This window comes from Chrysochloris asiatica, unplaced genomic scaffold, assembly GCF_000296735.1.
Source record: "Chrysochloris asiatica unplaced genomic scaffold, ChrAsi1.0 scaffold00024, whole genome shotgun sequence".
Lineage (NCBI taxonomy): Eukaryota > Metazoa > Chordata > Mammalia > Afrosoricida > Chrysochloridae > Chrysochloris > Chrysochloris asiatica.
The window spans coordinates 5,722,869-5,739,600 of record NW_006408542.1 but is presented as its reverse complement, the minus strand read 5'-3'; the positions used below and the strand labels follow the sequence as shown (position 1 = coordinate 5,739,600).

The following is a 16,732-nucleotide window of genomic DNA, read 5'->3' as shown; positions in this document are numbered from 1 at the left end:
AGAATGAATAGCATTTGGGAAAATGATGCAGGAGATTGCATTACACAATTGTTCAAGGCCAATGACTTAGTTGTTGCTAAATGCCATCAAGTCAGTTCTGACTCTTAGTGACCCTGCATAAGGTTTCCAAGGAGCAGTTGGTGAGTTTGAACCTCTGACCTTTTGGTTAGCAGTACAGTGCTTATTTATAATACCACACCAGACCAATAGGGTGACTATATGTCTGGATTTCACCAGATGGAATACACAGAAAGCAAATGGACTACATCTGTGGGCAAAAACAATGGCCAGGAGCTGACTGGAACAGACCATCAATTTCTCATATGCAAGTTCAAGCTAAAGCTGAAGAAAATTAAAACAAGTCCACGAGAGCTAAAATAAGACCTTTCCACCTGAAGTTAAAGATCTCAAGAATAGATTTTATGCATTAGATACCAGTTATTGAAGACCAGAGGAGTTGTGGGATTATATGAAGAACACCATACCTGAAGAAAGCAAAAGGCCATTAAAAAAACAAGAAGGAAAGAAAAGACCAAATGGATGTCTAGAGATTCTGAAATTTGCTCTTGAACATAGAGAAAGCTAAAGCAACTAGAAGAAATGAGGTAGTAGAAGAGCTGAACAGGAAATTTCAAAGGGCATCTCAAGAAGACAAGATAAAATATTATAGTGAAATATACAAAGACCTGGGATTAGAAAACCCAAAGGGAAAGAATATGCTTAGCATTTCTCAAACTGAAAGAACTGAAGAAAAGTCAACCCTCGAGATGCAATATTGAAAGATTCTATGGGCAAAATATTGAATGATGCAGGAAATATCAAAAGAAGATAGAAGGAATACACAGAGTCACTGTACCAAAAAGAATGGGTTGGTGCTGAACCATTTCAAGAGGTATTATATGATCAAGAATTTAGGGTATTGAAGGAAGAAGTCCAAACTGCAGCGAAGGCATTGATGAAATCCTAGGCTACAGGAACTGATGGATGTTTTAACAAACTGATGCAGCGTTGGAGGCATTCATTTGTCTTGGCCAACAGATTGAAAGAGATCTATTATTTGTGACCATTCCAAAGAAAGGTTATCTAGTAAAATGCAGAAATCATTGTATAGTATCATTAATATCATTATCAAGTAAAACTTTGCTGAAGAGAATCTAAAAACGATTACAGCCAGTACATTGGCATGGAACTGTCAGAAATTCAAGCTGGATTTGTAAGAGGATGTGGAATGAGGAATATCATTGCTGATTATCAGATGGATCTTAGCTAAAAGCAGAGAATACCATACAGATGTTTATTTGTTGTTTATTGACTGTGCAAAGGCATTCAACTGGATCCTAACACACTAGGTTGAGCATTGCGATGAATGCGTATTTCAGAACACTTAATTATGCATAGGCAGACAAGTTATTCAAACAGATCAAGGGGCTAGTAAATGGTTTAAAATCAGAAAAGTTGTGTCAGTGTTGTATCCTTTCACCATACGTATTCAGTCTGTATGCTGAACAAATAATCTGAGAAGCTGGATTAAAGGAAGAAGAGTGTGGCATCAGGATCTGAGGAAGACTCATTAATAACCTGTGATATGCGTATGATACAACCTTGATTGATGGAAGGGGGCTTGAAGCACTTACGCCTCAGTGTAAAGAAAACTGAAATTCTCACAGCTAGACCAATAAATAACATGATAAGAGAAAGATTGAATTTGTCAAAGACTTTATTTTACTTGGATCTGTAATCAACACTCATGGAAGGTACAGTCAAGAAATCCAATGCTGTATTGCATGAGTCACACCTGCTGCAGAAGAACTCTTTAAAGTGTTAAAGGCAAAGATGTCAGCTTAGGGACTAAGGTGTACCTGAACCAAGCCATGGAATTTTCATTCACCTCACATGCGTGTGAAAGTTGGATAGTAAATAAGGAACACCATAGGAATCAATGCATTTGAATTATGGTGCTGGCAAAGAATGACTGCTAGAACAACAAACAAATCTGTTTTGGAAGAAGTACAGACAGAATGTTCTTTAGAAGCAAGGATAGCGAGACTTCCTTAAGAGGGATGAATCCCTGGAAAAGGACATCATGCTTAATAAAGTGAATGGTCATTGAAAAAGAGGAAGACCCCAAGAAGATGTTTTGATACACTGGCAGCAAAAATAGGCTGAAGCATAACACCAGTTGTGAGGATAGTACAAAATCTGAGCAATATTTCCTTCTGTTGTACACGGAAGGGCCTTTGAGTTGTAACCAACTCTAAGGCACCTAAAAATAGTAACAACCCCCACAAGGATGCCATGTACCTTATTTACATTATTGTTAGCAAGCTATCCAATCCCTTTGGTGAGCCACAAGCACATCATTTGCATAAAAATACCCAATCCTGGTGTGCACCATAGGATCAGCACTGAACTGCAAACCACAAGGTCAGTACTTCAAGCCCACCAGCTACTCCCTGTAAACCCTATATGGGGTTGTTCTGAGTCAGAACCTACTCAAAGTCACTTAACAACAGCAACCCAGTTATTTGGTGGGAATTATAAGGACTATATAGCTGAAGTCCTGGTGTGGCACTGTGGAATAAAGCACTGGACTACCAGGTCAATTTGAACCACAAGGTCCACAGATGGTTCAAACTCACCAGCCACTCCTTGGAAATCCTATACAGAGTCACTAGGAGTTGGAACTGACTGAGAGGCACTTAACAACAACACTTTTTATTCAAATGTCAGATATTATTCCAGTTAATTACTATTCCTGTAATTTGGTAGTGCAAGTAGCTTAAACTGAAGAAAAGCATATATTCTGATTTAAGAAAAATGGAGTATTACTACGTAAGATCAGAAACTGGAGTTTAGTAATATTTTACTTATTTAAAAACACTCATCTAGAGTAGCATGTGAGTCACTAGTGGGTGTGTATGTATGTGCACTCCTGCCTCCCAGGCTTTTGCACTTTTCTTTTCTTCCTTTGCATCTTTACCTGGTTCTCTTCTGCCCTCAGGTAAAACAAAATCAACATGAAGAGTTACAGAATGTAAGGAAGCACATTCACAATTGTTTCTCAAATCTTCATTGCTTCCTATTGCCACATCCTGGTCGTGAAGTTGCAACTAGCTGTAAATTTGATGGGAGATTAAAAGGTAGGGATTCATATTCTTGCTTAATTCAGAATTTATATTTTAGTGGCTGAAAGTTTTTAAAATGTATGTTCATTTAAATTTTCTGCCCTAGCTGGAAGACATGTTGAGGCATTTTTAATGAGGTGACTGTATTGCTCTGTGTTGTCTTTCTAGCTTTCTGTTGGTATGTTTGCAGCTACCTGTCTTGCTGATTAACGTACAGTTTTAGAATATCTTGAACATGATGGCAAAGGCTTGAAGATTGTATTACTTATTGTAGAATTTGCTTTGGTATAGTCCACAATTTGTTTTGGATATTTTTTGAACTGGTAGAATTATTGGGGTACTAGGAAGATGGGTTAGTTAGTAGAGTTAAGGGAGATTATATTTATTTAATTTTTCCCAGGAGATATGATATGTTTGGATACACTGTTTTTCATTCTTTTTAATGAATCCATTGAAATAATAAATACTATGCACTTTTTATTTCAGGAAACAAATTTTTATTAACTCTTTTCTTCAGGGACTGGCTTACTCTTTTTTTTTTTTTTTTCTATAAACTAATAATATATTGGGTAATTTTATCTCCAATAGATATTGATGATGACTTTAAACGCGAACTTCAAGAGCTTGTTCCATTACTGCTTGCCCCTGAAAATTTGGTGGAAAAAGAGATCAATGGAGCTAAAGTCACTTGTAGAGCCCTTGTGGAATACTTTAAGGTAAGCAGACTCTTAACTTAGATGGCTTTGTCTAAGTGAAACAGTGTTCCCTTATGACTGTTTCAGCTCTCTGTACATGAAATTGCTTACCTTCTTTTAAAGCAAAAATAATTTATCATTTATTTTTCGACCTTGAATTAGGTGTGCCTATGTTTAAGATAGTTAAAAGACAGTAGCAGGCTGTCTTTATCTGTTTGCATAGTTTTCTACTTTTTCTTCAGCTTTGGTATGGAGAAAAGACCCTTTTATCCCATTGTAGCCCACTGTAACATATAGGATCAGGGGAATTGGGAGCACATTTCAATACTTGTTAGCAAATGAAATTATTTATAGGTTTTTTTGTTTTTTTTTTACCTCTGCTCTTTAATTTTATAGTATTGGACTAATGTTGTTTGGAAGCCCTTGAACATCAGAGATGGTTGTATTTACAGTTAACGAAAGTGTAGACTTGCTCAATTAATGGACACTTGGTGATTATACACGTCTCATTAACATAATGAAACTCATGTCTTTTTTAGGCTTACATTAAAATTTATCAAGGAGAGGAACTTCCACATCCAAAGTCCATGCTTCAGGTAGTGTGTGTGTGTCTCTTGCATATATACTTATTTATGCATATTCAGGTATGCGTTGCTTACCATCCACAGACGTTCTGTGACATAGGATGTTATGTGATTTGAATGTTGTGCAAACACCATATTGAAATGTTGTAGGTGCCTGCATCTGTCGTCTTTATTGCTACTGCTTCTGCTACTACTGCTGATACAGGTTGTGGGAACAGGTGGTGATGGTGAAACTGAGAGGGCCACTGTGGGAGTGGAACAAGAGGAATTGAGTGGGGTGGGGGCAAAGTGCATCCAGTCCTGCCTCTTCCACCAGCTTCTGAAGTAGCCAGAGCAGCCCAGGCCCAGAACCCCTGCCTCGGCAGCCCACCAGACAGAACTGGAGAACCTGGAGCCAATCCTGTGCCTTACTTGCCTGTGCCCTACCCATGGTCTGTTGCTGCAAGAAGCTGCGTTTTGGATCTTTAAAAGCATTAGAGGAAAGTAATATGTAAAGGAGAGCTGTTTCTCCTTTAAAACAAAAATTTAAAAAGGAAAACTTTATGGGACCACAGATGTATATGCCCAGTCAGATGTTAAGCAATGCATACCTGTACCTCTTTTCTCTACTGACTTTAGAGATAAGTGATTGAAAATGTGCTTCTTTCCATGCAGATAAGTTTCTGACAGCACAAGTCATGGGTTCTAGAGCTTTGATATAGTATTTTTAAGCCATAGACTGTACACCTTGCACATGTATAGGCTTGGTGCTTTCTTGTCAGATCCTCAAAGTGTGGAAAAGTCTCTTTCTGAAGGGTGGCTTAATGTAAGCTTTTTCATCTGCTAAGTCTGATAAAGAGTGGTGTTTAGAATAAGGCTTATTTATTTTTCCTTGGTACTAATGATTTACAGCTGCTCCTAGTGAAGGTAGTTTTTTTGGTTTTGCTTTTTTTTTTAATGGTATTCTTTTGGGACAATGTTATTTTAACTCAGCTCAACTTCCCAGTTTTAAATGGATTAAGCAAGTGTTTTTCTTGTAAAGCTCACACAGTAAAGCATTTTGTGGACTTGAAAATATCTGTTTCATAATATTGATTATTAAAGAGAGAGAACCATCTAATAAATTTGATTTTTTGCATATGGAGATTATCTATTTCCCAAAAAGTTTTCATTTTCTGTATACCCATTTTAACATGGACCTAATACTAGGGATTTTTGGCACTATAGGACAATCACTGGACTGCTAACCACAAGGTTGGCAGTTCAAACCCACCAGCCTCTCTTTGAAACGGGTTGGCGTTTAACAACAACAACAGTATAGGGGGTAGTCTCATTAGAGTAGTCATTGGATCCCTTATGCCAGTGTTTTCTATGTAGGAAAGGAAAGCTAGGAATTGATATTTTCTTTTGGTGCATTGTCATACTTGCTATTAGTACATGTTATAGTTTGATAATCAGAATTTGTAGACTCTGGATTTTTTTGTATGTATTAATTGGTACTTTTTGGTTTAGGCAACAGCTGAAGCTAATAATCTTGCTGCAGTAGCAGGCGCAAAAGATACTTATAGCAAAAGTATGGAAGAGGTATGTGATTAAAATTAAAATTTTACATTAGAGTTGGATAGCACATTTTTATATTTAAAATAATTGACCTGATTTGTATTCTTTATGTATTGTTCCAGGGAGCCCTGGTAGTGCACTGATTAACTGCTCGGCTACTAATCAGAAAGGTTTTGGTTTGAACCCATTAGCCGCTCTTTGGGAGAAGACTGTAGCAATCTGCTTCCATAAAGATTACAGCTTTGGAAAGCAGGGCTTCAAACCATTTCAAAGTGTTTAGTCTTGGCTAGAGCAGTGAAACCCAACAGACACAAATTTTTAAAAATTCAGGTGATTTGGAACACTACCTGGAAGAGGAATAATTATGAATTGAAGCCCTAGAATGGGAGACTCCCAAGAACCATAGTGAACCATCTTCAGAGTTTGCTGCATGACGTTGGGTTATTGCCAGCACTGTGTTGAGTGACACACGTTTAAAGTGGTATGGTCGGTTTCCATCACTAAACGCGGCCCAGTAATTTTTAACTTACCTGGTCAGTAGATTTGGCGGTTCTGTAACTTTGATGTTCCTTTGTATATTAAGAGGGATGTATTGTCACATTAAGGAGCTCTGGTAACGTAGTGGTTACGAATCGGGCTGCAAACCTCAAGGTCAGTAGTTTGAAACTACCACCTGTTCCGTGGGAGAAAGATGAGGCTTTTTGGTCTTGTAAAGATTTATAGCCTCGGAAACCCTGTACAGGGTCGCTATGAGTCAGCACCGACTCCATGGCACTTGATACAACTTGTGGCTGTTCAGTAGATTCCTACTCTTAATGACCCTATGGGACAGAGTAGAAGTGCCCCACAGGCTTTCCTAGGCTGTGAACTTTATGGAAACAGACTCCCAAATCTTTCTCCTGGTGAGCACCTGGTAAGTTTGAACCATTAACCTTTCCATTCAGCAGCCCAGTGCTTTAACCCCTGTACCACCAGGCCTTTTATGGGAACATTATATAGCTTGCCCTGATTTCCTTGTATCATCTTTACTGGGAATAAATTGCATTTCAAAGTAATTCCCCTGGTTAGAATGCAGAGTACAGGTGGCAGTTTGTTACATAAACTACTGGAACATTTTCTGGCACATGATTCAGAGTACTACTAATAGTAGTGTCTGGTGTAAGCCATTTTAGCTTAAGGCCAGTAACAGTTTCTGTGTCATGCTTGCTAATTCAAATATTTAAATACCTCTGTAGTGTATTACAGTTTACCTTCTCTTCTCAGCAATCTTCCTGTAGTGCTGAGTTCAATTGCTGGGTCAGTGCAGTCAGGTAGAGAAGTGCTCTATGAATTTTTTTGTCTTCAATTTTACTAACGTCAGTTGTATTTGGAAAATTAGCTCACTTTATTCAGTTAAACGTATAAGAAATAAACAGGTTATTATTATGTGTGAGATATTGTAAACTTACAGTACTAACAACATTGTATCTATTATAAACTAACTTTGTGAATCTGAAAATGATGAATGAGGATGTTTTTCAAGTGTGAATTCTTTCTAACCTGTTATCTGCCTTTCTGTAATTCTCTATCCAGATATGTGGTGGGGACAAGCCTTACATTGCACCTACAGATCTGGAGCGAAAACACTTGAATCTCAAGGAAATCGCACTTAAACAGTTTCGTTCTGTCAAAAAAATGGGTGGAAATGAGTTCTGCCGTAGTTATCAGGACAAGCTTGAGGCTGAAATCGAAGAAACCTATGCAAATTTTGTAAAGCACAACGAAGGCAAAAACATCTTCCAAGCTGCTCGTACTCCTGCCACACTGCTTGTGGTTGTGTTTGCTATGCACATACTCGCAGGACTCTTTGGCTTCATTGGCTTGTACTCCTTAGCCGTCTTGTGTAACCTTGTCGTGGGGTTAGCACTGATAACTCTTAGTATTTGGGTATATGTTAAATACTCTGGGGAGTTCAGAGAAGTTGGAACAATGATTGATCAGATTGCTGCAGCACTATGGGAACAGGTTGGTATCTATCTTTTCATTTTTCAGTGGCTAATCTCGTGGTCTCTATGATTATTGCCCCGCTGTTTTGGTTTTTGCACATTTAACCTTTGCTTTTATATTAGGAATATTCAAAAGGATATTTTCTATTTTGTTTGGAGGTATAATCTGAATGTAAAGTATGAATTGAATTTTTTTTTTTTTTTTCATTGAATTCATAATGTATTCTGGTTAGCCTAAATCTTTCATATCCTCTGGATAATTCTTAATTGTAGGCCTGATCATATCTGACAGTGGCCAGGGCCAGAGTCTCTAAAGATCAATGAAAGATTTAAAAAAGAAAGAGAAGCTTTACAAATTCAGTACTTCAGGAAAGCAAATAAGTTTCTTTCTAATGTTAGGAAAAAGTAGTGCATTCTCATATTCCAGGAAAAACCTTGATGGCAGACTGCTCTTCATTGCTGTCCATGAAGACAGTGTTTATGTGCTTCAAGGAAGAATTCTATAGGGGTTTCTTAAACCAAAAAAAGTTTGACTTCTGAACTTTGGAAATGCTAAAGAATAGGCACAACTTCCCAGGCAAAGAACCAACTTAAATAGTAATCTTTTACCTCAAACCAGCATTCAGAGTCAGGCTGTGAATTCTTCCCCAGCAAATCTATACTATTGTATCTATTTACCAACTGTGTGCTGGAATTGCCCCAATGCAAAAAATCCCCTTAAAGATATTATTACTATGATAATGACCGTTGTGAAATACTTGATCATCAATCATCAAGGACCAGAATAAAAACTGCAGTGATTACTTATGGACAGTATGTCTGAGTATGAAGTAAGTCTTAGACTTATTCTACAATCTAGGATATTAAAGTCCATGTCTCTTTGGCTTTAAATTCAAAGACTGTAGAGAAGTAAGCCATCTTTTGAAGAAAGTTGATTGGATGTTGACTTTTGTTGTAATAATATTATTTTATAAGATGAACCACTAGTAATTTGGATTTTATATTTTCTCTTAGAGACATGCTCTCTATCTCTATTGAGATCTTACTCGGAAGTTCACTTTTATAGGCTTGTGTTAGATACTTGTTTAATTTAAATTTTAATCTCTTGAAACTGATTACTTCATGTCCATTTGGTATCTTCTAACAGAGGATGTATTAAAAACTATCATAACCTCACTTTAAAAAAAACAACCTACTGTAAAATTTTGGATCATCGTTTTCTACATCATGCATTTTGGTGTGTTTATTAAAAAATATTTTATCTCCTGTACAACACTGATTCTAGGATTTATCTCCTGTACAACACTGATTTAGGATTATTGCAAGATGCAGTGAAATGTAAGAATCTCAATTGTATAAACTGATTTTTAGTGTAGTTGAGGTAAGGTGACCGCTAGTCAAAGAAAGAAGGTATTTGCTGTGCCAACAAACTTTGTCTAAATTTCTTTGCATTTCTCTTTTCTTTTGCTTCAGAGGAGTCCCAGGAAGGTGAGAAACCTCCAAAGTCTCAAATTGTTGTAGCTGTAAACTCTTTAACTTCATGGCACTCTAAGCCATTTTCCTAACGAATCACTCCATGTTTTAGGTCTTTTCCAAACTGTTTGAAGTTACTAGACGTCGAATGATCCATCGTGCTCTTTCATCAGTACAGCGACACAGACTGTCATCCAACAATAACAAGAAGAAAAATTAGACAGTATTTTTAACTTTTTTCTCTATCTGAAGTGTTCCCTCTTACACATGTAGGACACTAAGCAGGACCGCCTGGGCCGGTCTGCATAAATGCTGTGTACATACCAGATTTGATGCTGCATATAGGGTATGGAATTGCACGTCCATCTCATAGGACTTGTAAATGGCTTGAATAGGAGGAAAGTAATTTTTTGTGTATTATAAAATGTCTAACTGCATTATTTGTAGCACCATAATTCTTTTGGGAGAAGCATCTTTTTAATTTCCACGTCTCTAGTTATTTTCTTCATTGCTTTGAATTGAGTTTTTATATCTATTTTTGTCTGTTGACTCTTTTTTTACCTCATTTTTTTGTTTGTTTTGCACATTTCTCATGCCACAGGTATTCCTGCCCCTGGGTGATAATTTGATGAAGGAAAACATAAAGCAGTCTGTCACAAAGTCTATCACAGCAGGCCTGACTGACCAGTCTCATCATGCCAGATTAAAGACAGACTGACAGTTCATCTCCTCATGGACTCTCCTCTCTTTTTGTTCATGCTTGCTGTACAATGAGAACTCAAAAATAAACCAAAGTTTACAATCAACTGTAGAAGTAGTTTAGTATAACTGGCTTCACAGATGGCTGCCACAGTGTGAAAATTGTTTGTTGGTTTTAACCATTCTTTTCATTGGCTCCTAAGACATGAGATTGGCTGTGGAGCATTAGTTTATCGTGCACATTTGTGCCATGTTTAATTCTTTCTTTTCTTTTTACTTAATCTAATGTTAGTGAAATTTGTCTTACGTAAAAGGATATTTCAGGGAAATATTTTAAGAAATCTATTTAGCGTCTCTTAACACTATATCCCATTGAAATTTTAATTTTTAGAGGAGTTATGAATCACTGTATCAAGAATTGGATTGGAATGACAATAAGCCTTTATTGAGCCACTACATGAAAAGTATATATTGCTTTACTGCCTTCAATGCCAGTATTACGTAAATGCATGTATCAGAAACTTCACAGAAATTACATGACAACTCTTGTTGCTAAGAAAGTGATTCTGAGGTGTACATTTGTCTTGCCTTTTAAAATTTATAAACCTGCCCTAAAAGGAGATGCATATCTGGGAAACTGAACTGTCTTTTTTGCAGTTTAGCCTTCATGTACATAAAACATGCCGTTAATTTTATTGGGGGAGAAATTCCATCCCAAAATGTTGCCTACAGTCCTGAGTTAAAAGTATCTGTACATTGTGTAGCTTTTTTTTTTTTTTTTTTTTTTTAAATCACAGATAGGGCATGTATATGAATTATAAATATATAAATACGATTTTGTATTAAAAGTTTTGTAGTTTCTGGCAAAATCTGGTTCTGTGGTAGGCTAATAAGTACAGTCCTTGTGAAGGAATGTTTGTGGCTCATGTCAGTGTGTGAATGCATAGACAATTTAAAGTTTTTGATAAATTTGTGATATTTATCTTCCTTGAGCACTGCAATCTCACCGCCTCCCCCTCCCCCCACCAAGGGAATACAATGGGAATGTTTGTTGTGAAACTGTCCTCTGTTGCATTTTAAAGTTATTTCCTGTAATTTATTTTCAGTACATAATTAAAAATTTGTTGTACATATAAATGAAACTTGTGACTATTTTTTTAAGGCTCCTTCAAGTATGTTTTCCATAAACTGTATTTGTTTATATTGAAAAGACCATGAACGGGAAACACCAGAGTGAGAGCTCTGAGGTCCTGTTCCTGAAGCTCACTAAGCTTGTGAGAGGTTCATTTATTCTGTCTGTGTTAGGGAATGTGATTAGCCTAGGTGTAGTTGGGCGGTGGGTTCTGTTTTTATCCCCTTCCTTTTTTCTTTGTTTTTTAATGTGTGTGTAAGGCTGACATTTGTAATATGGTATATGTAAGGCTGAAAATTTTTGCAATACTTTTGTAACCTTCTTTATGAACACCTATAAATGCACCTACTTTGGTTTTAAGTGAAAATTCAGATACTGGGTTGCATGCATGACAGCTCTAAATTTCATTTGATTGGTATCCTTTTTCTTTCTTCAAATCCTGTTTTTATATGGATTGTATTGTTTCTCTGTGTTTAGTTGTTTTCACCTCATCTGTTCTTAAGCATAAAGAGTTCACCTGGAAAGTGTCTCTTTATTTCTTCTACCACTTTGTTTTATGAATGCTGTGGACTGTTTATGAATGGAAAAAAATAAAACGTTTATTGTATAATAGCAATTCTTCTGAAATTAAAGACTTATGTAGCTTATTTTTTATTTAAAAAAAATGTGAAATCTAAACTACTGGATTTCTGAATATTTATTGTTGGAAAGAGTGTTTTCCCCAAAGAAGATATAATTCTGTAAAGGATATCAAGAAAGCATTTTGGGTTTCAGTGGGAAGACCCTGAGTTTGTTAAGAAGAAATAAAGAGGATTAAAGACTAATTCAAAACTGTTGACTCAGATAACTTTGGTGTTAGTATATTTTCCTGTGGTATGTTCTTTAACCCATATTATAAATTAAGTTCTAAAAAACAGATGAAGTTTTTTTTTTCTCAGTGATAAATGATTTTTATTCCTAAGTAATATACAAAGCCCAAGACAATTTTACTTTCTTTGAAGGGACAATTATTTGTGATCCTGCTATTGAGTATGAGTTGTCTGTTTTTCATGAAGGTAAGGTAGTCATTCTTGTTTTACTGGAAATACTCAAGCAGTATTTCACACCTGACAGCTGTGTTTACCAAGAGTTCGGAACTGGGCTTATTTTAAAATTAGTTTTAGAATTGAGCTAGGCAGACTGGAGACTTCACCCTTGCTTTATGCATGGGTGCTGTTGGTTTCATTGTATTGTTAGGGGATCTTTAAAAAAAAAAAATTGTTTTGTTCTTAACCTGGTGACGATCTGTTAAAATGTACCATAAAATTTCAGAAAACACTGCCATGTGTCTGTTACTGGTTTACTGTGTAAGTATTCAGAAGCCGCTTTAAGTAGTCACTTAACTTTTTAATGAGGGGGAATAAGCTTTTTAACTGAACCCTGGTGTAGGATAAGCACTGTGGACTGCTAACCACAAGGTTGTTATACAGGGTCACTGTGAACTGGAACGGACTTGATGGTATACAACCAGCTTTTTGATTGGCTGTTTATCTGTGAATGTGGCTTGCTTGGCTTTGTTTCACTCACCTGTTTTTGGCTTCAGTTGTTTCCTTTGTGACCTGAGGTCCCATATACTACTTTGACCAGAATTTATATCTGCATTTAAATGTTTCTCCACTTGTTTCTTAGTTGTGGGATGATGACAAAATCCCAGCATGAATTGCTGGCAGCTATGGTTTTTGTAGCCATCATCTCACTTGGTCCGGTCTTAAATTACCAAATGACAGACTTAATGGGATTTGCTTTGGAGCTTCTGTCATGGAAAGAACTTAACTTTGGGGAATCCTGCAGTTGTTGGCTCCTGGATGAACAAAGCTAAATTGGGGCTTTCCTAAATAGGACAAGGAAAATGACACCTTCTCTACTTAAGTCTTATATTGGATCTTAGGAACTTCTCTCCTCCAGAATTTTCGGTTTCTTGGCATTGAAGCTGAGGTATTGGGTTACCCTGACACGTATATGTCACTGCCGTACAACTGCATTCTTAGAGGTTTATGACCTTGTGGGTTCCTCAAAGCTGAAGAGCATGTGTGTAAAGATATGCATGAAAACACATGGGGCCAGGACCTTTGTTTAATTCAGTAAAGCAATTCCAAAGTATATTGGTGCTTTTCATCCTCAAACAAACCTTGTAAGATAGGTAGGAAACTCAGATTTACACTTAGGACACTACTACATCTCCAGAGGCTTGGATTGGTGTATTTCAGATGCAGGATGAATAATGTCCCCAAACTCCACGGCAAGCTCTGCCTCAGCTGCTTCCTCAGGTACTGGAAAGTAGGAAACAGGTGAAAATTACCCATTGTTAGGTGCCCTGGAGTCGGCTTGTACTACTCACAGCAACTGTATGCACAACGGAACAAAACACTGGGCCATCACAATTGTTACTACTTGAGCCCATTGTTGCTGCCACTCTGTCACTCCGTATCATTGGGGTCTTCCTATTTTGCTGACCCTTCACTTTACCAAGCATGACTAGTCCTTCCTGATAACATGTCCCAAGTGGGAGATGAAGTCTCCCATCCTGGCTTCTAAGGAGCATTCTGGCTGTACTTCCAACACAGATTTATTCTGGCAGTTCATGATAATTTTAGTATTCTCCAAAGGCAAACTCAAATGTATCAATAATTACACAGCCTTCCTTCACTGTCCAATTTACACATGCACACGAGACTGTTGAAAGGGCCATGGCTTGGGTTAAGGACATCTTGGTCCTCAAACTGGCATCTTTACTCTAGAACACTTTAGGGTTTTGTGCAGCACATTTGCCATTTAATTTTGTGCGGCACAATGTGCTGTTTAGTTTCGTGACTGCTGCTTACTTGAGTATTGATTGTGAACCCAAGCAGACTGAATGAAGTCTTTGAAGACTTCAGTCCTTTTGTTCATTTATCATTATATTAGTTCACTTGTGGGGACTTTTGTTTCCTGGTACACTTGATATGGAAGGCTGTAATCTGGTAGCGTAGTGGTTACGAATCGGGCTGTGAACCGCAAGGTCAGCAGTTGAAACTACCAGCTGCTCCGCGGGAGAAAGATGAGGCGATCTGCTCCCGTAAAGATTTACAGCCTCGGAAACCCAGTTCAGGTTCGCTATGGGTCGGAACCTACTCGACGGCACTTAACAACAATCTTTATCAGTAAGTAGTTTATCTCTGCTTCTAACAAGCAAGATTACCTCTGTATCACAAATTGTTAATGAGTCCTTCCAATCTCCATGCCATATGCTTTATATAATCCAGTTTCTCAGATTATTTGCTCAGCATACAGATGGAATACATGTGGTGAAAGAATATAACTCTGGCATGCATCTTTGCTGATACTTAAACCAGTATCACCATGGTCTTGTAACAATGGCATCTTGGTTCCTTATATACACAAGTGTTCAGGAAAACCTGTTCTTTGCAGTATTAGCCATAGCTAATTAATATCCGCGAAGTCGAAAACTTTTACATAATAAAGCACAAGGGAAACATCTTTCTGGTAGTCTCTACTTCCAACCAAGATCCAACTGACATCAGCAATGATATCCCTCATGCCACATCCTTTTCTGAATCTGACTTGAATTTTTGACGGCTCCCTGTCAATGCATTGAAGTGGGTTTTTAATTATCCTCAGCAGAATTTTACTTAATGTACTTTTAATGATATGATTTGAGGATTTCCTCCCTGCATTGGTCCATCTCTCTTTGGAGTGGGCACAAATATGGTTCTCTTGCAGTCTGCTCAGGTAGCTATTGTTGAACTAACTTTCTTGGCATAGATGAGTGAATGCTTCCAGTGCTGAATCAGTTTATTGAAAGATTTCAATTTGTATTCCATCAATTCCTGGAGCTTTGTTTTTTGCCAATGCCTTCATTGTAGCATGGACTTCCTTCAGTACTGTGGGTTGTTGATCATACACAATCTCTTGAAATGACTGAACATCAACCATTTTTGATACCATGACTGTGTATATCCTTCCATCTTTTGAGGCTTTCTGCGTCATTCAATATTTTGCCCATTTGTTGTTAAGTGCTGTCGAGTTAGTTCCACCTCATTGACCCTGTATAGGGTTTCCAAGGAGCAGCTGGTGAGTTTGAACTAACGACCTTGTGGTTCAAATGGACTTTTCAGTCCAGTGCTTATTCTACAGCACCACACAAGGACTTCATTTTGCCCATTAGAATCCTTCAACATTTCAAGTCATGGCTTGAATTTTTAATGCAGTTTATTCTGCTTGAGAAATGTTGAGCGTGTTCTTCCCTTTTGGTTTTCAAACTCCAGGTCTTTGCACATTTCATTATAAGACTTTGTCTTCTCTAGCTAACCTTTGTAGTTTTCTGTTCAGATCTTTGACTTCCTCATTTCTTCCACTCACTTTAGCATCTCTACACTGGAGAGTAAGTTTCAGAAATTCTTCTGACATGCATTTTGGTCATTTCTCTCGTTCTTATCTATGACCTTTGCTTTCTTCCTGAATGATGTTCTTTTTATTATTTTTTTCCTTAAAAGTTTTCTTGAGAGTTGAATGAAGGCTTACAGAGCAGATCATCAGTTTTATATTTAGCAGATCATATACTTTGCTTCATTACAATGATTTCAATCCCCTTCATGTACCAACAGTGAACAGGATTTACCTCTGTTTATTGCAGTCCTCTGTGCCTTCATCTTTCCTCTTCTAACCTCCCTCTTAAATATACTACCTGCTCTGCCACCCATGTTAACATTTGTCTACCCTTTAGCCCATGAATAATTTTACCCTCTTGTAAGCATCATTGATTGTTTCCTTTATTAAGAAAATCTTTTCTTAGCTTTTTACGGTATTAGTCTCATACTATCTTTGCTGCTTTGTGATTGACTAATTTCACTCAGCATAATGTCCTCCAGGTTTATCCATGTTGTGAGGTGTTTCACAAATTCATCATTATTCTTCAACGTTGCATATACATAGTATTTCATTATGTGTATGTACCAAAGTTTGTTTAACCATTCTTCTGTTGATGGACATTCAGGCTCCCTCTCTCTTTTTGTAGACAGTACATTGAAGTGTCCTGTTTTCTTATCCATTCTGCTCTGTCTCTTGACTGGTATATTTAATCCACTTACATTTAGTGTAATTATCCACAGATACGAACGTCTGTCATTTTGCTGTGTGTGTTTGTGTGGTACTACTGGTTTCTTCCACATAACATTCTGTACTGAGTTCATATTTTGTGTGTGGTGTTCTTTTCATTTTCTTCTTTTTGGTAATGTTCGCTAAATATTTCTGATTTTCCTTTTTTATTTTGATATGTAGGAGTATTCATATTCTTTGAGGTCACCCTGTAATTTATTAATTTTTCCCTATATAAAATTATTTGTTTTATCTTGAAATCCACTTGTCTTCCTATCCATTTGCAAGTTTTGTATCCTCACAATTGCCTCTTTTTGCTTTATAATTGACTTTATTATAAATTGGTATCCCTGGCTCCCTATTTTCA

General features: G+C 37.1%; 1 protein-coding gene across 4 annotated transcripts in view; it reads left to right on the top strand.

Moving 5' to 3' along the window:
* Positions 1-11,237, top strand: part of ATL2 (atlastin GTPase 2) — a 60,614-nt gene extending 49,377 nt beyond the window's left edge. The window contains exons 8-14 of one of the 4 annotated variants that reach the window (XM_006839368.1): positions 3,002-3,140; positions 3,714-3,841; positions 4,360-4,416; positions 5,896-5,967; positions 7,516-7,947; positions 9,402-9,416; positions 9,514-10,239. In XM_006839368.1, coding sequence (XP_006839431.1) covers positions 3,002-3,140; positions 3,714-3,841; positions 4,360-4,416; positions 5,896-5,967; positions 7,516-7,947; positions 9,402-9,416; positions 9,514-9,621 — 951 coding nt within the window. In that variant the 3' untranslated portion in view covers positions 9,622-10,239. Of the gene's footprint in view, positions 1-3,001; positions 3,141-3,713; positions 3,842-4,359; positions 4,417-5,895; positions 5,968-7,515; positions 7,948-9,401; positions 9,417-9,513 lie in introns of all 4 variants that reach the window. The other 3 variants (XM_006839366.1, XM_006839367.1, XM_006839369.1) reach the window with 3 other exon arrangements.
* Positions 11,238-16,732: the final 5,495 nt, after the last annotated feature.